Raw genomic sequence first — 22,524 nt, 5'->3', positions numbered from 1 at the left:
ACATTTCTTATCGAAAAGACAGTTTACCCTCCTTTTGTCAAATAGCTCTTCTGGCTTAATAAAACTCCACACCTGAGCAACATCAACCCCACAAGACTCAGTAGCACGGACCCATCTACCCTGGTAAATAGTCACATTCTTCCCTTGCACTTGAAACCAAATTTTGCCATTTTGGCCACAGATTGGCCATAATGGAACCATTTTGTCACTCAAGACAAAAACATTTTGGAAAGACACCTGCAGTACAACCGAGTGTTATGTATACAAAAACATCAACAGACCAGCCTCTGCTGGTAGAACTGAACTAAAGTCCATGACCAAAGCAAATAACATCAACACTACTCATGTAGAAGGCCCAAGAGCCTTTGCTTACGTGTCCACTCGCTCACACTGGTGCTGTTGTGGTATGGCCCGGAAAACGTGGCAATGTCCAGCATGTATTCACTTCCTGGATCCAAGTCATGAAAATGATACGTGGTGAGGTCTTCACCAAGGGACTTGTTCCTTGCGACTGTGGCTGACTTGACATGGTACAGCACAAGTTTGTAACCCTCTGCACCACCAGGAGGCTCGCTCCAAGAGGCAGACAGCTCTTGAGGATTGATGGTGTTTCTCAGGCTTACGTTATGAGGAGCCAAAGGATCTAAGATGAGAAAGCAACATCTAATTGGAATAAGGTCGGGGAGGTACACAATTGTAATGATGATGCAAATTTCAGTGGAATTGTATGCACAGGCAGGGACCATTACAAGAAGCACAACATGCAAAAACAGACAAATGCTCAAATAATTTCAGCACTAGGTTTGTAGATACCATTGCACCGTGTAGATAAGCGTAAATATTTATGGAGAGTGAATTCGTAATGAAGCAGTATAACTACTCTTCTTTCTGCCAAAAGCAAAAAAGTATTAGTTGAGTGTGTTGAGTTTGCAGCAACTCAATAAGTGAAGAGGTAGAAAAATAGAAGAACGAGGCCACATTGCTTCAAACTAAAAAATACTCAAACTAACCAGAGGTGGACTATTTCATGTAAAAATATAATTCACCAAGTGCTTAATTTCAGCCGGAGTTTGGTGATAAGGGGGACAAGCACTAATTTTTGGAGACCGTCACTTATTTTTCCATATTAAATATTTACGAGAGCAAGAAAGTGAAAACCAGAAATGGGAAAGAAAATAAGAAACCAGTGGCGGCCAGTAATTTCAACAGGAAGGTGGGTGGGCGGGACACAACCACAGGCGTACACACTCACACCCATGCATTCACAAACGTGGACATATATACCCATTCACAACACTCACTCACAACAAATTCATACATACATGCACGCATGCACCAAATATTCAATAACATCAAACTTCCTTGTACTGCAGTTCCTGGGGAGAGAAGCCTTGACTGTCCCAAGAGGGTTGGGCTGCTGCCTTCCCTCAGGTCAGTCAATGAGGGAAGGCAGCAATCCCTCACTCGTCAGAGAGTGGGATGGGGACAGTGAGACTGCTGTCCCCACCCTACTCTGTGATGAGGTGCCACCGATTGACATTCAGCCCTAGGCACTTCAGGGCTTCAACCGGAGATGCCCAGGTCCAAGGCTATCAGTGACGCTCCCCCCTCATCATGAGGTGGAGGGCCTTGAGTCACTTTTACCCACAAGGTTGTGAAATTCTCATGGTAAAGTTCCGCTGTGGCAGCCAGGAGCCTGCATATTTAGCGCATGTCTAGCTGCTGGCTGCCTGACCTGTACAAAAAGAGTGTCTGTCAGGCTGACCTTTGCTCAGCTTGGCACACACTCTTGTGGTCGGGGATAAAGGTGGTGGGGGGGGGGGAGGGGGTGTCCCCTGCGCCCATGCTGTCGGGCCACTGCTGGTTAAAACCAACACAAAAGGATAAACTGGAAGCCTGGAGAAGTGAGATAAAGGGACAGGCAGTGTCTGCCACTGGATTAAAGAAGTCTGAGGTGAACTCAGGATACACAGCTTTGGCATTTAGCATGCTGACATTTATTCGTGCTGACTGTGTGCTTCTGAGCAGTACTTTGGACCCCAACACTTACTATTTTACAGATAAAACAATGAATACAACTAAGGTACAATAATAACAAAAATAATAGCAGCGATAACATATACAATGTACGCTACAGTTTAACTGTTCTAAAGATTCTAATAAGTAGTTGACTGATTACATTTGGATAGTAAACCTACCCAGATGACTTCCTTGGCACTGGATAAAATGTATTATTACCCAACTCAATGGTACAATGTTATTGACGGTAAGCACAATAGGAGCAAAGCAAACCAGAGCAAGCTTTTTGCCCATGATGCCCATGATGATGATCTTTCTACAGGAGGTGAGCTGTTTCAGTGGTGGAAAGGCTCAGGGGCCTTGCCTGTAAAATCCCCAGGGCAGACGGTTTCTTGGCAAAGTGGCGGGGCTGAGGAAGAGGGGAGGGAGAGGGACGAGCAAAAAATAAATAAAGAAAGAAAATAACTTACCTGTTCAATGCTGCGACGCTCCAACTCTCCTCTCTGGCTCCGTCATGGTGCACTGCAGGTACAGGCTGCCAGAAACCCCTGGGCCAATCCTGACGCGGCATGAAAGCTGCGTCAGGATTGGCCTAAGCGCTGATGATTTGCGCTCCCAGGGAGACTGGGAGCCTGTGCCTGCTGGTCTCTTCAACCGAGCAATGCAGCTGAGTTGGAGAGAGCTTCAGTGCGCATAACGGTTTGGCCGGCCTAAGACGCTGGTAAAATCCTCATGCGCAATGACAACCCGTGCACCTACAACTCCCCCTCTGCCTGTCATATCCATGGCCCCGCCCCCCCCTGCGATGCTACGGAGAGAAATAAAACAATAATAAATATAGGTTTATTATGGTTTTATTTTTCGTTTTATGGCTGCTGGCAGGAGGGCGATGCTCCTCCGCCACGGTGGAGGAGCCGCCATTGCCATCAGTTTCCTACAATTCTAAAGGTCTCCATGGTGGAAACTGCAGTGAATATAGGATAGCCACCTCCATCGCTCTCAGGCACACTTAAGCCTGTGCCCTCTTCGGCTCTCCAGCCCTCCTGCCCTGGTACAGGGGAGGTAAGTCCAGCAGACAGACAGCTCAGCAGTGTGCCGGCCTGCTCTGCCACGTTCTTCTGCCGGGAGGACAGGCAGCACAGAGGTCAGCAGCGCAGTGAAGCTGTTCCGCTACTCGGATCAGCATTGCTGCTGCCCCCTCTTAAGTGAGAAGAGAGACAACTAAGGTACGGAGTAGGAATGTCAATTCACCAAAATGTCCGGATCTACAAATGCGACATCATGCAACCTTTGGCTCCTAACGCGACATCACAGAGGACACCTCTTGTTTTATATATACTTGCGCTGTTAGAATTGGGGGTCTCTGGTTGGCAAAGGTAGGTACTTGTGCCAAGCAGGGACCCTCTCCTCTAGTCAGGGCATTTGGAATTACCCTCTTAAAATAACCCCTGCTCACCCTCTAGGCAGCGTGGCGCGAGCAGCCAAGGCTAGTTCAGAGGTGATGTAAGTTAAGCATTTGTGACCACATACAGTAACTCAGTGACAATACTACAAATGGACACCACAAAAGTTTTTGTAAAAATAAGTTATATTTTATATAGAGTTACCACAAAACCAATAAACGACAAAAAGAATCCACAGTACTATCAAATTTCAAGAGTTCTGGTTAAAACGGTGTAAATCAAAGTTCTGTGCGAGTCTGTAGCCTTGTCCGGCTACAGCGTGCTGAAAGAACACAGAGTCTAACAAATCCAGCGGACCGCGGCGGTCCGGACCCACTCAAAATGTCAACAGACTCAAACACAGTACCTTTTCCTTGGGCGGCCGGCACGGATGTGCGAGCCGGTTCCGGTGATCGTCGCGGTGCAGGAAAAGAAAGCGTTGCAGGTCACGGTGTCCCTTCCGTCGCGGTGCAGGCTAATGCTCGTTGCCGGCGTCGGTGAGCTCAGAGCTTGCGTTGTTCGGGGGCGGATGTTGCTCGTTACGGTGCTTCCAGCTTTACGGTGCGACGTTCGAGCCAGAGTTCGGGAGCTGGCGTCAGTCTGGACAACGGTGCGAGTCGGGCGGTGCATCGCGAAGTGTGCGAGGCAGTGCCCAAGTCCCGTGCGGTCACAGGACTCGAAGTCAGCAACAGTGACCGCGTCGGTCAGACCAGTTCAATTCGGTGTAGCGAGGCATTGCACGTTGCGGTGTCCTTCTAGTCGCAGTGCAGGCTACGGTTCGTTGACGGTGTCGAGACGGAGTCGGTGAGTGCAGAGCTTTCGTTGTTCGAGGTGGACGTTGCTCAGTGCGGTGCCAACAGGACACCGGGCCGGTCGTGAGAGTCGGTCACAGCTCCCTGCCTCTGTAGCCACTGGAACAGTAGCAATTCACAAAGGCTGGTGAAGTCCGCTGGTCCTGGGACTTCGGTCAGGGGGCAAGCTCTCTTTCAAGCCCTTGGAGATCTTTTTAGCACAAGTTGAAAAGCAAAGGTAAAATCAACGAAGTCCTTTCTCCTCTCTAGGCGGCCAGGCAACCACTGCAGGCCAATGCCCCAAGCAGCACTTCAGCTTGGGAATAGTCTCTCCTCAGTTTCTTCAGGTTCCCTCTCCTCAGCAGAGGTTTCTTCTTGTCAGTTCCAGGAGTGATCTAATTTCATGGGCTCAGGGTCCCAATACCTATACCCCAAAATCCTTTGTTCTCTGAGGGGAGAGGGGCCTGTGCCCACCAGTTCTGAAGCACTCTGTTTACCAGACTTCTCCTTTCCTTTCACAGCACAGGGCAGGCACATCAGACGCCCCACAGGAGGTGGAGCCAGCATTGTGGAAGGCAAGTACAGGCCAGGAGCACTTTGTTGACAGTCTTCCTTCTCTTCTTTCAATGTGCAGGGCAGAGACATCAGACACAGCACAGGGGGTGGAGCCAGCATTGTAGAGGGAAGGCCCAGCCCTATTCAGGTCCCAGGTGCAACTCCTCCCTCCCATCTTGGATGCAGATCTCCCTATTCACCACCGGGCAGCCCCAGCCTGTCTCCTGGAATTCCCAAGTCCTGTCACACACAAACCCAGACAAGAAATCCACAACCTAGCAGAGGTGGGCTCAAATGGTGAGGCAAGCAAATACCAACTTTCTAAAAGTGGTATTTGCAAACACAGAATATTAAATTATACTTTACTAAAATATGTATTTTATTATTCTGAGTCCAGGCATACTAAACTCGAATTTCTACCATGTTCCCTGAGTCTGCTAGGATTATAAACATGTAACAATTCAGCAGCCCATTCTATCCTATGGGGAACAGATAGCCTTGCAATAGTGAAAAACGAAAATGGCTGTAATTCACTATTAGGACATGCCACACACATCAGGGCTTGTCCTACCTTATACTTACAATGCACCCTGCTCTTGGGCCTACCATAGGGGTGACTAATATGAAGACAAGGGAAGGTTTAGGGACTGGCAAGTGGGTGCACTTGCCCAGTCAGCATGACAGTACCAGACTGGTTGATCCGTTTTGTACCAAGCCGAAAGAGAGGCTGGCATTTTTGAATTTCGTGGCGGGAATTCACATTATCCTGACAGACCAAGCCTGACTATTAAGAGGAGGCTTTGATCGATAACTCCCCCCACTGTAAGAACATATCATTCATTGGTAGTGCCACGGCTACAGGAAAGAGAGTCTTGTTCTTAAGGAACTTGTTTTTAACATTCGTAACGCTTAAATATCATCATCGAGATAACTGAGAATCGGTCTTTAACCATTAAGAAGTACTTTCAATACGGGTATACATACTTTTAATTCAGGCGACTTATGACACTTACTTGGTGATGATAGCGTGAAAGTCACCGAATAGGTTCTGGTGATAATAGCAAGAAATACACCGAATACGTCCATAACTGCACTTATAAGAATCATAATCAGACTGTTTCCTGACACTTTGGACGCACACTAATGGTATCTCTAAAACCGTGAAACTATATGATTAATTATTTTAAAGCATTTTTTGTGGCTCCTGAAGAAGGCTTTTTCCACGCCGAAACGCGCGTCGATTTTATTCGCCACTGTATTGTCTGGACACCATATGTAGAAGCTGTTTGGTTGTCCTCTTTTTTACGATTATTGTCTTTATTTGAAATGTGTAATCTTTTTTAATCTGTTTGTATTGTTATCATATAGTATATGTTCTGTAGTAAACTATATGATTTTTAATTATGTCTATTAAAAATATGGTCTTTTTTATATAATCTATCCTTGGTTTACCTTTCCTTGCTGTCATATTATGTTACTTGTTTTCTAATGTGTAACTGCCTAGGAATTTTTTCTCACACAGTACCAGACTGCATGCAGGCTCTGCAATGGCAGACCTTAGACATATTTTAAAAGGCTGCTTCTGTGGGTGGCACAACCAGTGCTGCAAGCCTACTAGCAGCATTTGGATTTACACGCCCTGGGCACACTCAGTGCACTGTACTAGGGTCTGACAAGTAAACCAAATATACAATTATGGAACCACTAATCAATACATCAATTTACAGTGGGGAGCACTCGCACTGTGGCACTGGAGAGCAGTGGCACAGTGCCCAAAGCATCTAACACCAGAAAAACACATGAGGCAACAGAAAAAATAGAAGGGAGACCCACGCCAATGGTGCCAGATCTAACATGCGCCCTTATTTGCAACCGAGTTAGAGGGTTGACAGGGTGTGAAAACTATAGAAAACAAACGGGGCTCTAACAACCATTGACTGTTGCGGTCACTGCTTTCATAATCCTGGTAACAAGGACATGCCAAGGGCCCCGCCTGCTACCGCTGTCTACAGACGCCATGATCAGTGAGAAGCTATTATTGTCTGCACGCTGCATAAAATTGTAGCTTCTCTACCTGCAGCTAAGCATTTCCCACCTCGTGGATCCGAATGTGTCACATGACTTCAACTGTGAGCATTTTAGGGTGGCGCTGATATACAGCAACCACTATACTGAGGTATGTGCTGGTCTTAGTTGAACAGTCACGCCCATGTTCTTATGATGACATGACCCTCTAGGGCAAAAGGGGCAGTCTTAGAAGTGCTATGCATTTTGTGGCCAGACTCTGCTTGTCCTGACACTGCAGGCCTCTTAAAACACACCATGGACTCAGAATAACCATTGAGGCTTTGGCAAGATGAGCCTGCATCCAAGATCTGGGGAGTCTCTGTGCACATATACAAAAATGTATCCACCCTTGCACCTGTCTAAAGGGTACTATAGGAGCACCCACCACTTTGAACTAAGCATCTAACTGCACTGAAACAGCACAGCAAGTGACCTGAACACTCACCAGAACAGTTGCCTTCACTCTTCCATCCATCCATGAATCCATCCTCTCATTCTTCCATCCCCTACCTTCAGTCAGTCAGTCAAAAAACGTAATTCAGTCTTTACGACCATAAAAGTGCAAATGCATGCAGTACAGAGAATCATGTTACATACATGACGATAATTCGTTGTAAACATAGCGACAACTGACCAATAAAATGAGCCAGCTAAATGTAAAAATGTAAAACAGCAGTTAAAAAAGTAGGAGGATAAAAATGACGTAGTGCCAACGGGTTAAAACTCCAGATTAGATCACATGGAAGTGCAAGTGCATACAGTACACAGATTCGATGTTGCGCGCATAACGGTAATTCATTGGGTACACAGCAATCATTGACAAATCGAATTGCGCCGACTAGATTTGTAGATTTAAAACCGCAGTTGAAAAAAGTAGGAGGAAAGATAAAGAAAACGTGGTCCCAATGGGATGAAACCCCAATTAGATTGCACAAAAGACCCACTGTGTAATCACAATGCTATTAGAGCAAATCAGGAGGATACTAAAATAAGAAGCTTAAAATGTATCTAAAAGCAAGCTAAGACGCTGTAAGGTTCTGCGTTTGTACCTTATCTGTTCTTTATTGCGTACCTCCTAATGATCCACATTTCCCCCAGAAATGTAGCCACTGCACAAACAATTAATGGCCTAGAATCAAATTTTAGAATGCATAGTGCTTCTTGGTGGCATTGAGTTCCTAACAACCTATAGACGAAGGCTAGCCATTTGATTCTCAGAGATTTATACATTGGACAAGCAAAATAAAATGTTTGATTGACTCTTCAGTACCAGGGCAACCTGGGCAACACTGTGTTGCGGCAGAAGGCCGCTGCCATGCCACTGTGAAGGAATTAACTGGGATGAAGCCAAACCTACATTGGATGTAAAGTTTCCTATCATCTGGAATCGTGATAACCTCTATATATTGCTCATATGCAGATAACTTAAATTCCAAGAAATCAAGTGTGAGACGGCCTCGAGGCGAATGGGTTCACAGTTGTCTTGCCACCCAGTTCCAGTATTGAGTCTTGACCAGTCCTCTCCTAGGCAATGAGTTGGAATCAGAGGCTTCCCACAGGTTCCCCAGGCCTATAGCTGAAAGCAGTGCCTTGACTTTGGTGTACCACCCAATTTATTTAAAAACATTCAAGTTTGCAGACTTCTTCAAGAGCGACTGCATAGTGAATAAGCTCAGGAGTTTGTTTTAGGCGCAGCCAGAACAGAAGGGGGCGAAGCATTGCTTTCTCCACTATAGATGTTCTGCCCATGTCTAGCCTTTATGGAAGGACCGGAGTACTCTGGGGAAGAAAACAAAGACATCTTAAAAACTTGTTCTCAGTGATTAGGAGGCCCTCTAAGTTGTAGAACACCCAGTGTTCAGCCCCATACAAGGCAGAGGCTACCACCTTAAGGTCATATATCTGGAGCAAGCCTGCAATCTGTCTAGTTTGGGAAGCCCTATGCTCCATAATCAGAGCCCCAGTGGTTTTCTTCTGCTGTAGGACTCGCTTCGTAATATGGTACTTGCAGGCCATTTTCTCCAAGAGCATCACGCCCAGATAGTTAAATGTGGCCACTCTCTCCAGTGGAATCCTCCCCAACAGCAATTTTCCTTTGAATGATTTGTGGGGGTTCATCAACAGGAGCTTGGTTTTCGCGATATTAACCTTCAAGCCTCATTTCACAGAAGACCTTGAAGCGATCGAGAAGCAGTTGGAGACCACTGGGGTCTTGGAGACCAATAGCATATTGTCCGCGAACAGTAAGGTTGTCACTTTGGCACTCCCCAATGTGGGGGCGTCAGCATGGACTTCCGCTAGGTGTTTGACCACTCCGTTAATATAGAGCGAGAACAGGATGGGAGCCAAAACACAGCCCTGTTCGACCCCGCTATCAATTCTGATAAAGTCTGTCAACTGCCCTTGGTCTCCCCAGCGAACCCTTGCATAATTGTCCTCGTGCAAACGGACAACCAGCACAAGGATCTCCAATCGAATCCCCAATTCCTGCAAGACGTGCCATAATTTGTGCCTGGGAATGAGGTCGAAAGCAGACTTTAAATCCATAAATGTGATTAAAAGACTGCCCTGCTCGATGGTCACTGTTTTTCAGGCCAATAGAGAGAATCGAAAAACTTGATCGATGGTACTAACTATCCGCCTAAACCTGGCTTGGAAGGGGGATAGAATGTTATTCTCCTCCATCCATACTGTGATCTTGGTAAGCAAAGTGCAGGAAAAGACCTTTTAAGCACCATCTATAAGGCTAATCGGCCTGTAGTTGGATGCAGTGAACTGTCACTTTTTTTGAAAACCGGAATTACTTCGACTCCCTTCCACGACGGTAGTATTTGGGTCCCTGTGGCGATTCCGTTTGCTAGTGCCCAGATGTTGTTAGCCCAGTTGACAATATCGTTGAGAAAGACATCACCGGGTACACCGTCGGGACCTGGGGCTTTATTCCAGACTATATAATTTATGCTTTGGGTGACGTCAGCTAGGGAAAATAGATCATTGGGCTGGGGGGTGGTGCAGTCAATGATGGAACCTTCTATGGTCGTCTCTCCTGATCCAGTATATACTGCAGAGAAGTGATCAGACCAGGCGACTATGGCAATGTTGTTGGTGGGTGGTCTGACATCTCCCCTAGTAACTAAGAGCCAAAACTGCTGGGAGTCCTTTCTCTGACAGGCATCTCGGTCCTGAAGCCAACAGTTCTCAACCCATTCCCTTTGTGCTTTTATCAGAGCTATCTTGTAGGATCTCCTTGCCACTTTTAAATCCCCTACATTGTTCACTCTAATCACAACAGCCAATTCTGACTTTAATTTCTTGCACTCTTGATTAAACCAGGAGGATTGAGAGCTGGCAGGTGACGACTGACGCTGGGGCCGTTTTGGCATTCTAAAATAAGACCCTAGCTGTTCAAAGAAAAGTGTATGGGTGTCCATGATCTTTATGGGCTCCTCTCGATGCTCAAGTAGGCTGTATAGCTGGCCAGTGCTCTCTAGGAGTATATGCTTCATAACTTCAAGCTTGGTGATGTCAATTGCTACTCGTGCCCATTGAGTTACCTATTATCGTTTGTAGGGCATATCTCCTTAGTTGTGAGTGGTGTATCGGGGAAGCTTTTGGTCCAAGCTGATGCCATGACAAGCTCAGGAAGATTATGGTAGCTGTCTGTGGTCGTCCGGACTACATATCCATCACTCCTGGCCACAATCTGACATCTAGCAATATATAGTCAATGCGGCTTGTGTTTGTGGTTCTGTTGACAGTGTTAGCCCCCATATTATTGGACTTGGTACGTCCATTTGCAGCCCTTAGTCCATACTCAAGAGTTATGGCATGAAGCTGCAAAGCTGCTCATGTCCATTTTTTGATCAGTGGTAGATCGAGAGGGGGGCAAGCCAAAGCTCATCTACTTGTTCACTGCAGGTTAGATCTTCTGGGTCTAGGGGTTCAAAGGTGACATTAAATTCTCCTGCTATTATTAGTGGTGTTTGGGACACTCTCTCCTCAAGACAATCTTCCAGCGCTTGGAGAGTTGGGGAGCTATAGCCCGTCTTGGTGTCTTGAGCATAGACAATGAAGAGGTCCACCACCATACCATTCCTACCCCTAAGATTAACTGCTAGGATATTGGGGCTTTTAGACTAAATCTATCTGATGGTGCAATGAAGCTCGATTTTAATCAAAATCCTCAGCCCCCCAGCCGGATGTCCTGGTCTACTGTGACTGCTGGGTAGCAGAACGTGACTTATCCGGGGATAAAAAGGCGCAGTAGCCCAAGTTTCCTGCAAAATACAGATGTCAAAGTGGTCTATATGTTGGACCCAATGCCTCCTTTGGGCTTACCCCAGCAACGTTCCATGACAATATATGAATATATGAAGTTTGGAGGTCAATTCTCCAGAGCCAAGGAAGACAGATTGGTTTCTCTCAAATTTGCAGCCCATCTGTGGGCCTGTAGTAATTGTTTGCAGTTCTAGGCTTGCCTGAGGTGGAGTGCCGGTACTAGGCTGTAATCGATCAGGGGTCTCATAGCTAGGAGGCTGTGAAGTTAATAACAAGAAGTCTGTATGATGCCTAGCTATGGAAGCTAAGTGATCGACCTTGCCTGTGTGACGAGATGATGTGAGGGTTGGAAAAACTTGATGCGCCAGTCAATCAATAGTAGCCAATAGTGAATCTGAACCCAACAGGCTGCCATGCCTTTCAGGGTCTCGCAGCTGGGATGTGCGGAAGGGATTATGTTTCATCTGAATGCCAGTTGGAGAGGGTGAACATGTTCTTGCCTCCAAAGCTATAGATTATGCACTAGGTTCTCATCTCTTAGGTGTAATTCGATGCAGTCAGTTTGAGAAGTATGGTGGATGGGCCTTTTGGTCCCCTACCTTCAATGTCACCCATCCATCATGCATCCATCCTTTTACCATGCCAGCCATCTGTCTTTTAGCCATCCCATAGTTACATTCTGACAGCCACGAGCCATCCATCCTTTCACTTTTCCATCTTCCCTCCTTTCCACCCATGCATCCATCTCTTCAGATGTGCATCCATGCACTGTCCTACCCATCCAATTTTTCTCACGTGTGGGGTTCACAATGCCACTGCATCTGCCAGATAAAGACCCTAGATGGAAACAACTGTACTATCTCTACAGTTGCATAATGTAATGGCCAACCTGAGCAGAGGAAGGCTGCAGTGGGATTAGGGGTACACTTCTGACAAAAGGGGTTCTTGGGTTATAGAACGTGCTCACAGAAGCACCGTTTATTCTTTTACAGGGAGTGGCACTTGAAAGGAAGAGTACTGGGTGCGTAATGTATTACTAAAATTCTTACTCTCTAGAACTCCGATCGGTAACAAGGGTGGGAGTCACTCACTAAAATTCAACACCGAAATTAAAGAAAGATCACCCATAAAGTAACCCTACTTGTTTTACTCAGCATAATAAACTTGCCCCAGTTATGTGCTGGATACATTGTCGATGCACCCACCTGGGGACAATTTCTCCTTCGTCCAACAACTCATGGATACAATTACAGCCAACTCAGGACGGCAGCACACCCAAATTTTCCTTGGCGACTACAATCTCCACTGGAATGACAGCAGTGACGCAGTGGTAAACAGCCTCAAAAGCTTTCTCAACGCACTTGATCTCAACCAAATATGCAACAGCCCGACCCATAAGAGAGGCTCTACCCTTGACCTTATCATCTCCAAAGAGGGCGCTATTCAACTGGAGTCAATCCAACCCTGTGACTGGTCAGATCATCATATTGTCTCCTTCCTCATCAAGGAAAAAACCAGACTTAACTCAGTTCAACACACTAAGCACAAAGTGTGGAAAAGAGACTTGAGGAAACTCAACCCAAACTCCCTACCACCCAACAGCGGCAATAGGCTACTTCCCCCTCCCGGCGTTACAGACGTTCAACTTCTGACTGACCACTATCTAAATACTATGTCCACAATAATCGATGAGGTGGCGCCCATGCAACTAAAAAGAGTCTCGTCCAAGAAGACTTCCAACCCATGGTATGACGGAAGCCTCAATGAGGATAGACGGGCGATGCGAATGGCAGAGCGCACCTGGAGGTCAGCCCCCTCTGCAGTGCACCTAAAAAGTCTAAAGAAACAGAGAAACGCCTACTTCAGGAAAATAAAACGCAAAAAAAGAGACTTCTTCAGCCTCCAGCTCGCCCAAGCTAAAAACCGTCCAAGAAAACTGTTTGAGTTAGTCAGAACACAATCCAAAGAGCAACCCCAGACAATCAGGGCCATGGACGTTACTCCTTCCTGCGAAGACTTCTCTGCCTTCTTTATCCAAAAAACTGAGAGAATAAGAAGCGATCTCCTCAATGACGCTATCCTGTACTCCAACCCCCGACACACAGCAGTGCCTCAACCTAAGAACAATGCTACTTGGTCATCCTTTGACACTTACTCCGTAGAAGAAATTGGCAGACTGCTCAGCGCCCTGAAACCTTCCAATCACCTCTCTGACCCCCTTCCTGCTAACGCTGTAAAAGACTTTTCCCCCTGGCTTCTCCCACTCTGGTCTAAGATTATCAATAGCTCTCTTCAACAAGGATCCATCCCCAACGCCCTCAAAGTAGGGCAAGTCACACCGCTACTAAAAAAAACAACAGCAGACCCCACTGATCTAAACAATTACCGACCTATTACAAACATCCCCACTCTCGCTAAACTGTTGGAAAAATGTGTACAACTACAATTGACTAAACACATAGATAAGTTTGACCTCCTAAACGCTCATCAGTCAGGCTTCCGAGCAGGGCACAGTACCGAAACTGCCATGACTCACATAGTGGACGATGCCCTCCAAATCCTAGACCAAAATGATACCTGTCTCCTCATCCTTCTGGATCTCTCCTCAGCATTCGATACAGTTAAACATGAGAACTTACTCGAACTGTTAAACACAAGGATGGGCATATCTGGGACTGTTCTAAAGTGGTTCACCTCATTTCTACACAACCGGACACAAAGAATCAAAAGCAACAACCTGCTGTCCTCTCCGGTACCTGTATCGCTAGGCGTCCCTCAAGGATCCTCCCTCTCCCCAACACTGTTCAACCTAGTTATGGAACCTCTCACTACGTTGTTACAGGCTTCTAATGTGCACTTTCACATGTATGCCGACGACACCCAACTTTATCTCAAAATACAATCTCCCAAGGACATCATGCTGCTGAACACCACGATCAGAAACACCCAATCCTGGCTTGCTGAGAATCACCTCAAACTCAATGCTCTGAAGACCGAGTTCCTCCTGATCTCACCTCCCGCTAAAATATCCACGGCTCAAACATGGCTTAAGCAATTAACGGCTCTAAATGTACAGCCCATCGTAGTAGACTCAGCAAAATCTTTAGGCATAACACTTGACACCAATCTCAACATGCAGCAGCACATCAGCAAGGCAACCAAAGGAGCGAACTTCCAAATCAATACCCTGAGAAAACTTAAACCTTTCCTTCCTACCAAAGACTTCCAAACTGCAGTTCAATCTATAGTCATCCCGCACATAGAATACGGGAGCACCGCCCTCTGCGGGCTCCCCCTAACTACAACGGCACCCCTACGAGCGTCCCTTAACGCCGCAGCGAGACTAGTCACAGGCTCAAAAAAACACTCGCATATCTCACCGGACTTTAAATCACTGAACTGGCTACCTTTTGAAGCCAGAATTCAACTGAAAATTGCATGCATGACACACAAGGCTGTGCATCTGAATTCACCCGACTACCTCACTCAAAAGTTGACAATTTCGGGTGGCTCCCGAACTACTAGGAGCACAAACCATCTTTTGCTGAAACCTCGAAGATTTCGGAAGGAAAAAACGTATAAACGTTCCTTTTCAGGAATGGCACCCAGGATCTGGAACTCACTCCCTCCTGAAACAAGACTCATCTCCTCCAATACAATCTTTAAGAAAGAAGTTAAAGCGATCCTCATGGCAAAATACACATGACCTATTACTCCGTATCACTCATAAATCTGCTCTGTAAGGCCTGTCCGACCTTGGCCTATTGTACCACCGTATTATCGAATTACGTAATTGTATACGCTCACTCTTTGTATTTTGTTATAATGCTCGTTGCACCTGGTTGATTATGTATATTGTTATAGTGTTGACGCACCTGGTTGACTTTGCACACTTTACCCTCTCCACCTCAACGATCTTTACATCCCTTCTACTGTCGCACCTGTAGGACTATACATCCTGCACACACCCACCTCAACTTGGCCCACCTTTAAACTCTAAATACTCTAAACACGCTTAAGCAAGTATATGCTCCTTGGTATCGCACTTTATGCTATTGACGCAATTGTTTGTCTACTCTCAGTGTACCTACACTACCACACCTGTAACCTAACTCATGTCCTTTGACCTACCTATGTAACTAGCACCTTGTACCTAACTACCTCATATATTACTTTGTTTATAAGCTTTATTACTTTGTATTTCTACTTTGTATTTTTACTTGTAAAGCGCTCTGATATCTGCAAAGATCTTGTTCGCGCTGTATAAAACTCTCAAAAATAGAGGCAGTTATTAGGGAATCTGGGGGAAGAAATACCAAGATGTGCTATTTTTGTATAAAGAACACCAAAAGTTGTATCCTTCACAGTGCTGAATGTTGGCTGACTACTGGCTTGAGTGTTATCCCCTACAAGGAAAAGCTGCCTGGACATTAGTCTGTTGTTGAGGATTGGTGCTAAAGCCTGTGGCTTGGGGATGTGTCTCTGTGGGCAGCTCAGTCGTTGATCGCAAACTAAAGAGAAGGCTTGAGTGAAGTGCTGTGCTAAGCTCAATCCCTGAACTGACCAGTGACATTAACAACCACAGTGGCAATAGGGTGGCCTGCAGGCTTCGCTTACATGTCCACTCGCTCGCTCTTGCACTGGATCGGTGTGGTCCGGACAGCGTAGCAATCTCCAGCGTGTATTCACTCCCGGACTCCAAGCCCTGGAACTGATGTTTAGAGATTCCCTTCTGAAGTGACTCATTCCTGACAGCTTCATCGGACTTGGTATGGTAGAGAGTGAGCTCGTAGCCCTCGTTGCCACCAAGGGGTTCCTCCCAAGAGGCAGACAGCCCGCCGGGGGTCTTTCCACTTTCCAGCCTCACATTGTAGACAGCTAAAGGATCTAGGGTGAAGAACAGAAAGAGCATCACATCATCAGGAAGGCCGTCAGATTCACAACTGCACTGGTGACTGGGTATAGAGTAACAACAAAACTGAAAAGGGTAATTTGGAATTCATAGCAAAACCCGTACATATCATGACCAACTGAAATATTTTCAACCATTTGTTTCTGGAGAACATTATTTTTGTTTCCTGTAGGTGATGAATGGATGCACAATCAGGATACATACAATCACGCTTCATCTGTGTGGCTCATGGGAAGGCAGTGGGTCTGGAAACCCTGAACCTGCAAATAGCTAAAAAGATACTAGAACACTTAAAAAATGTTATGTGATGTCCCAGTGACGTTCAATGCACGCACTTTGTAAACTTTGGCATAAAACAGTCTTCTGTGCCATAAAAGCAGGAGAGGTAGAAATATGTTTATCCTTTAAAGCGTGAAAGTCCGTTCCGAATCCATAGAGGCCTTAAACCCTTTCAGAATAAACGGCTATATTTACAGTTGAAATCGTTGTCAAAGCATTCAAGCACCAGACTATGGCCAAACCCCGTGCACACCACTCTGCAGTCAATGGTCGTTCTCTTCTCTCCCCCTACCCAAGTGACTGCGTGTGGTGTCCCTGGCGTGGGCCGACCTGCATTGACACATGAACAGACACGGTGCTCCCTGGGGCTGAGTCCAGTAGGAGCTGTGGAAGGGGGAGTTGCTTGAACTGATGGCGACTGATGGTGGACAGTGGGACACAGGGCTACTATCTATTGCACATGACTTAAACATAAGGACCTATGCGGCTTTCCCATAAAGGGTCCCTCTCAGGTAGTTCCCATACGCTGACTGGTTGGATGGCCCAGTACGACAGAATGATGCTATGAAGGCTGGCAGAGAAATGTTTGAAGTTCACCCCATTTGCAACACACGAATCTCTGATCTAAACTGTTATTCTTAGCTTTCAGATTACCAGCACCGTACTTTTAAGGACAAGTCTAAATCCATCTGGATCCACAATAAGACCTTTTCTATTAAAAATCTCTGCAGACAACGAAGAAGCTGCAATAAACAAGCATCTACAATGCAATAGCTCTCGCAGCATTAAAGTTTGAGTTATTGGCATTGTGTATGACAATGCGTTGCATAAAATATTTTGCAAACTTTGAATTGGTGAGCAGTGAGAGTGTGTGCAAGAGTATGCTGTTCTTGAAAGCAGTGTGGTAGAGAGTGCAGGAATTTGGGTGACCTGAGCAATGTGGATGATGCACCTCACGCACGGGGCTGACGCAGTTATTATTCACACAGCTCTGATGATGCACCTCACGCACAGGCGCACAGTTGTTATTCACACAGCTCTGATGATGCACCTCATGCACGGGGCTGAAGCAGTTATTATTTACACAGCTCTGATGATGCACCTCAGGCACGGGCTCACAGCTGTTATTCACACAGCTCTGATGATGCACCTCAGGCACGGGGCTGACGCAGTTATTCACACAGCTCTGATGATGCACCTCAGGCACGGGCTGACACAGTTATTATTCACACAGCTCTGATGATGCACCTCAGGCACGGGCTCACAGCTGTTATTATTCACACAGCTCTGATGATGCACCTCAGGCATGGGGCTGACGCAGTTATTATTCACACAGCTCTGATGATGCACCTCAGGCACGGGCTGATGCAGTTATTATTCACACAGCTCTGATGATGCACCTCAGGCACGGGCTCACAGCTGTTATTATTCACACAGCTCTGATGATGCACCTCAGGCATGGGGCTGACGCAGTTATTATTCACACAGCTCTGATGATGCACCTCAGGCACGGGCTGACGCAGTTATTATTCACACAGCTCTGATGATGCACCTCAGGCACGGGCTGACGCAGTTATTATTCACACAGCTCTGATGATGCACCCCAGGCACGGGGCTGACGCAGTTATTATTCACACAGCTCTGATGATGCACCTCAGGCATGGGCTGACGCAGCTATTATTCACACAACTCTGATGATGCACCTCACGCACGGCATGGAGCTACACACCTTCCTAGCAAATCCCATCACACACACTTGATCAAGAACCCTACACTCAATACGCCAAAACATAAATATGGGCAGATGTTAGAGTACAGGACTATATAGATCATATCAAAAGCAAGTTGTTTCTAGGTGTCAATGCCGTGCCGGGAGATACCCGCCGCTCGACATGCGTGGCCGATAACACCGGCCAGATGCCAACCCACAGGCACTCCAAGGCTCGGACCATAAGTCGTCTGGTATGCTCTCCTGCACCTCCACTGGATGTCCCAAGGTGCCGCCGCTATGCCAGTTGAAGTAGAGCCAAAGCGGGATGCAGGGCAGAGAACAGGACCCCCCAAAGCACGAAAAGGAGCGAGTGGCCACGTACAGATCGGTGGCACCGGGAACCCCCCTGCACCTCAGCCGTCGGTAGAAAGTGCACCCACCTCCTCACAGCTTCACGGAGTCTCGGTGGGGGCTGGGCAATAGGAGGTCAGCAGCCGCCTCCAGCTCCCGTCCAGGCCAACCCCGCGGGGAAACAGTGCATCCGGAGATGAGGGGGCCCCAGCAGTGACTTGGCAGGTCCCCGGATGCCAGTGAAATGGGGGACACCCCCGCAGTCCCGCAGCGGCAGCAGCCAGGCCTCAGAGTGACAAACAGGTCCAGAGGCCCTCAAAGGGGTGTCTCGGAGGTCGATGGTGGAGTGGAATAGCCGTCAGCAACCACGGGCGGTGCGGCTGCTGCAGTAGCTCGATCAGCTGCGAGGCCGGGTCAGCCAGGGAAGGAATCCCGGGGAGGCCCTGCCCACAAATAGGTCCTCAGGTAGCAGTCACAGCAACACAGGGGGTCAGGAGCGCCTGGGATCCCAGGGCTCAGGCGGCGGCTGCAGGGAGAAAGGAGCCCATGCAACCGGGACCGCCAACCGACCTGGTGGCCGATACGCTTCCTGGGTGGCTGCAGCCCCAAGCGCCTCATTCCGGCACCGTGTGGAGAGCCAGCAAGCCCGGCTGGGCAAAGGAGGGGGCTGTTTCACCGGAGATACCTGGGGCGCGTCACAGCAGCAGCAGGACCCTCTGCCGGGAGGGGGCCCGTGCCGGCCGTCAAGGCCCATGAGTCACAGGAGGCCAGCAGTCAGTCCAAGCACTGGGGCACAGAAGGGCCTATGCTAGAAAATACCCACCTTCACTTACCAGCAAAGGTGGAAGGTGTGTCCGCAGTGAATCGCCGCCACATCCCTCACGTTATCGAAGTAATCAGAGCAGTTGGTGCACAAGGCACGGATCGGCATTTTAAACATGGAGAGCAGGTCTGAGAGAAAACGAAACCTATCGTGGGGCGGGACTTCCGGGAATTGTGGCCTGCTCAATGGAGCGCGCGTTCTCGTGCGCGTGGCCCGTTACAATCGCCTTCTTGGGGAGGAGATGTGCGCGGCCAGGTCCTGTCTCCTGGAAAGCTGCGTCGCTGACTATAGGTCTCTGGCGAGACTGCGCTTTCGCGCGGTTAACGCCACGAGACCTAAAAATAAAAAAGACAAATCCTTCTATGGCCTCATTCAGTTTGCTCTGACAGGTCACATTGCTTTAGTCTCCGGATTATTTGCAAAAATTCGGAATTTGGTGGACTTTTCTTAAGAGCTAAACGAGCACCCGGAGGGTACAGAAAAGTAAAATACCCCCCCATATACGCTTAGATCCATACCACTAATGCCATTATGAGAGTGCAAACCACACTAGCAGAGTTTTCTTCGCCTTTCCATCGCTCCTTCCATCACTCCATGTATCCTGTTTGCCTTCCATCCACTAATCCTTTCACCATTCCATGCATCCATTGTTTTGCCTTTCTATCGATCCATCCTTTCATCAGTCCTCTAGTTTGTCGATCCATCTAACCATCCTTTCATTCATTCTTACAGTAATCCAGCTATCCTTGAACGATTCTGTACTTCCTTTCAAATATCTACCTGTACTTTCAATCTTCCAGCCACCCAGCAACACTTCCATTCATCCATTGTTTTACCCATTCAATTATTTCCACACTCTTTTAACAATTCGATCCATCATTTTACCCATCCATCCTTCTTTTCACTCATTGATAATTTCACCCTTCGTTCCTTTGCTTATGGCATCCATCCAGCCCTTCATGCTTCTATCATTCCACTGATTCACCCATCCTCTCAACTTTCCATTAATCCATCGATCCTTGTATTTATCTTTTCAACCTTCTGTTCACCCTTTATTGACCCTTTTTCTGTTCCCCACCCTTACTTTCAACTTTACTTTTCAACCAACTTTTAAACATTTCTTCCTTTCACCAATACATCCTTTATTTCCCCTTTCCATTAATCTTTTCTGCTTTCCTTTCATATTTCCTTTCTTTCGCCCTTATGTTACTACCTCGTTCACTCCCTTTCCCACCTATATTTTTCTTTCCTCTCTTACGTACTTTTTCACATTTCTTTTCCTTGTATCTCCTTTTTGAACTGTCCTTCTTTCTCCCATTTTTATCAGTCATCCTTTCCAGTTTCCCTCGCTTTGCTTGCCTCCATACCGACCCATTCGGTCATGATTCTCACTTGCACCTATTAGGTTTTACCAACTGATTTGCAGGCAGAGGAGTCCCTTAAATTTCTAGTTAGCATTTTTGAAACCAGCCTATAGGGCCCAGTGGCAATCCCACTCCCAACTTTTTCTTTTAAACTCACCCGATTTTACAAGTAGTATTCTAAGGTATTCACAATGCATTTGTCAATTTTTTATATATTTCTTGAGTTTCAGAGACCATTAGCATGAAACACACCCACCAGTTTGTAGTCATGCAGTCACTCTCATTACCCTTCTGCATCATTCTATCTCAAACATTGCACATTTGCCCTTTGCCCAACTAGGAAGTCAGTTAGGGGTCACAGGAGCAACCCCTGGGTTGTCCCTTATAACCCCTGTCCTCAGGGATGGTACTTCAATTCCCAGAACACTCGGTGGCTCACCCTTATAGGCATCAGGGCTCTCCTTGCCTCATTTTCGCCGCACTTTTTATTACACTAGTATCATTTATCAGTGTAATAAGAAATCGAGCACCTTTGCTTGAATGGGACCTTCACTGCTAGCTGAGGCAAGTAAACAACATGCTTTCAAATGTATGTTGTGTTCTGTGTGCTTGAAGGTGATAGAGAAAAGACTACATCAAACTATTTTTCCCTGATAAAAGAAATGATTATGACAACTTTTACCCAAACGATGACAAACGCATGTTAAATTCCACGTTATTAAAACCTATACAAATAGTACGATTCAGATCCTGCATCGTAAAAGCATGCAGATGAAAGGATAGATTCGAGACATATGTTTAATTTATATAGATGTGACTATTAATCATGAAATACTATTTGCAATCATTTATATGTTAGAATAACGCCATAGAAAAATCTCACATTATGGATTGTATTACTAATTGATTCGATTTTCATGTCATGAATGTAAAATTAATAAGACTAAAGGAAATAAATGTGAAGTAGATTGATTTTTTTGTAAAAAGTTTAAAAAAAAATGTTATTTCATGTTATAATGTGTGCACCGAAAATGACAAAAGAAAAGAATATGGTACATGAATATACCTAAATGTGCCTTCATGAAACTTCTATAACATGTACTTTATATATGTATCAATTACATAGACAAAGATTAATATGTATTTTCTTATAGATATGATTGACAGTTACAAAATGGTATGAGTACCCTATACTTACATGTATTAATTATGATCAGATTGAAATGTTTATTAATGTATTCTGAAGTTAATATGCTAGCTTCCCCATTAATGTGTGATTTACAATTTAACATGACTGTCATATATTAGCCAAATTTTATGTAGGACTAATTTTTACTTCCCCTTTTTAGTGAAGTCATGGACTGAATATTCTTAAGCATATGGGAACTTCATAAAATATAGCAAAATATATTGAAATGATTACTGTTTCCTTTGACGTCAACCGGGCTGAATAGCATACTTGCAACACATTTTGTTACTCTCTGGAACAGCTGCATGAGAACAGAACTTGTTGAACCCTCATGTCATCATCTTCAATGTTTCATTGTTCAATGTGTCTTTAACTTACATGACATGAGGAACTAGGTAATCAATTTACTTAATTTTTCCAGATTTGTATCTTCGTTCCTGCTACATAATACTCTTTTTACTTTGGACTGACAAATGGAACCGAGTGATCTGACAAATTTGGTGATGCCAGGGGGTGTCACCCCGGAAACCTGTCAAGTATAATTGCTCAACTTTGGGAGAACTGGGCAGCTGCCTTTCGTAATATGGGTTTCTGATCTTGATTCACATTCCAATTCTACTGTTAGGACTAGGACTAGTTGCTGTTGACCAGTGTCTTGACGCAGATTGAACCTTTCGGATTCAGATGTAGGGTTCTTGTCATGCTGCTGTGACTCTTGTGGTTACAGCAACAGACTGAGACAG

General features: G+C 46.1%; 1 protein-coding gene across 2 annotated transcripts in view; it reads right to left on the bottom strand.

Moving 5' to 3' along the window:
• Positions 1-22,524, bottom strand: part of LOC144755356 (receptor-type tyrosine-protein phosphatase V-like) — a 704,907-nt gene that overhangs the window by 386,339 nt on the left and 296,044 nt on the right. For both annotated transcript variants that reach the window (XM_078644168.1, XM_078644167.1), the window contains 2 exons: positions 15,770-16,039; positions 374-643 (listed from right to left, as the gene is read on the bottom strand). In XM_078644168.1, the coding sequence (XP_078500294.1) occupies positions 374-643; positions 15,770-16,039 (540 nt within the window). The remainder of the gene's footprint in view (positions 1-373; positions 644-15,769; positions 16,040-22,524) is intronic.

The sequence above is a fragment of the Lissotriton helveticus genome, chromosome 5_1 (assembly GCF_964261635.1).
Source record: "Lissotriton helveticus chromosome 5_1, aLisHel1.1, whole genome shotgun sequence".
Taxonomy (NCBI): domain Eukaryota; kingdom Metazoa; phylum Chordata; class Amphibia; order Caudata; family Salamandridae; genus Lissotriton; species Lissotriton helveticus.
Note: the sequence above shows the minus strand (reverse complement) of the source record. Positions and strands in the feature narration are given on the sequence as shown.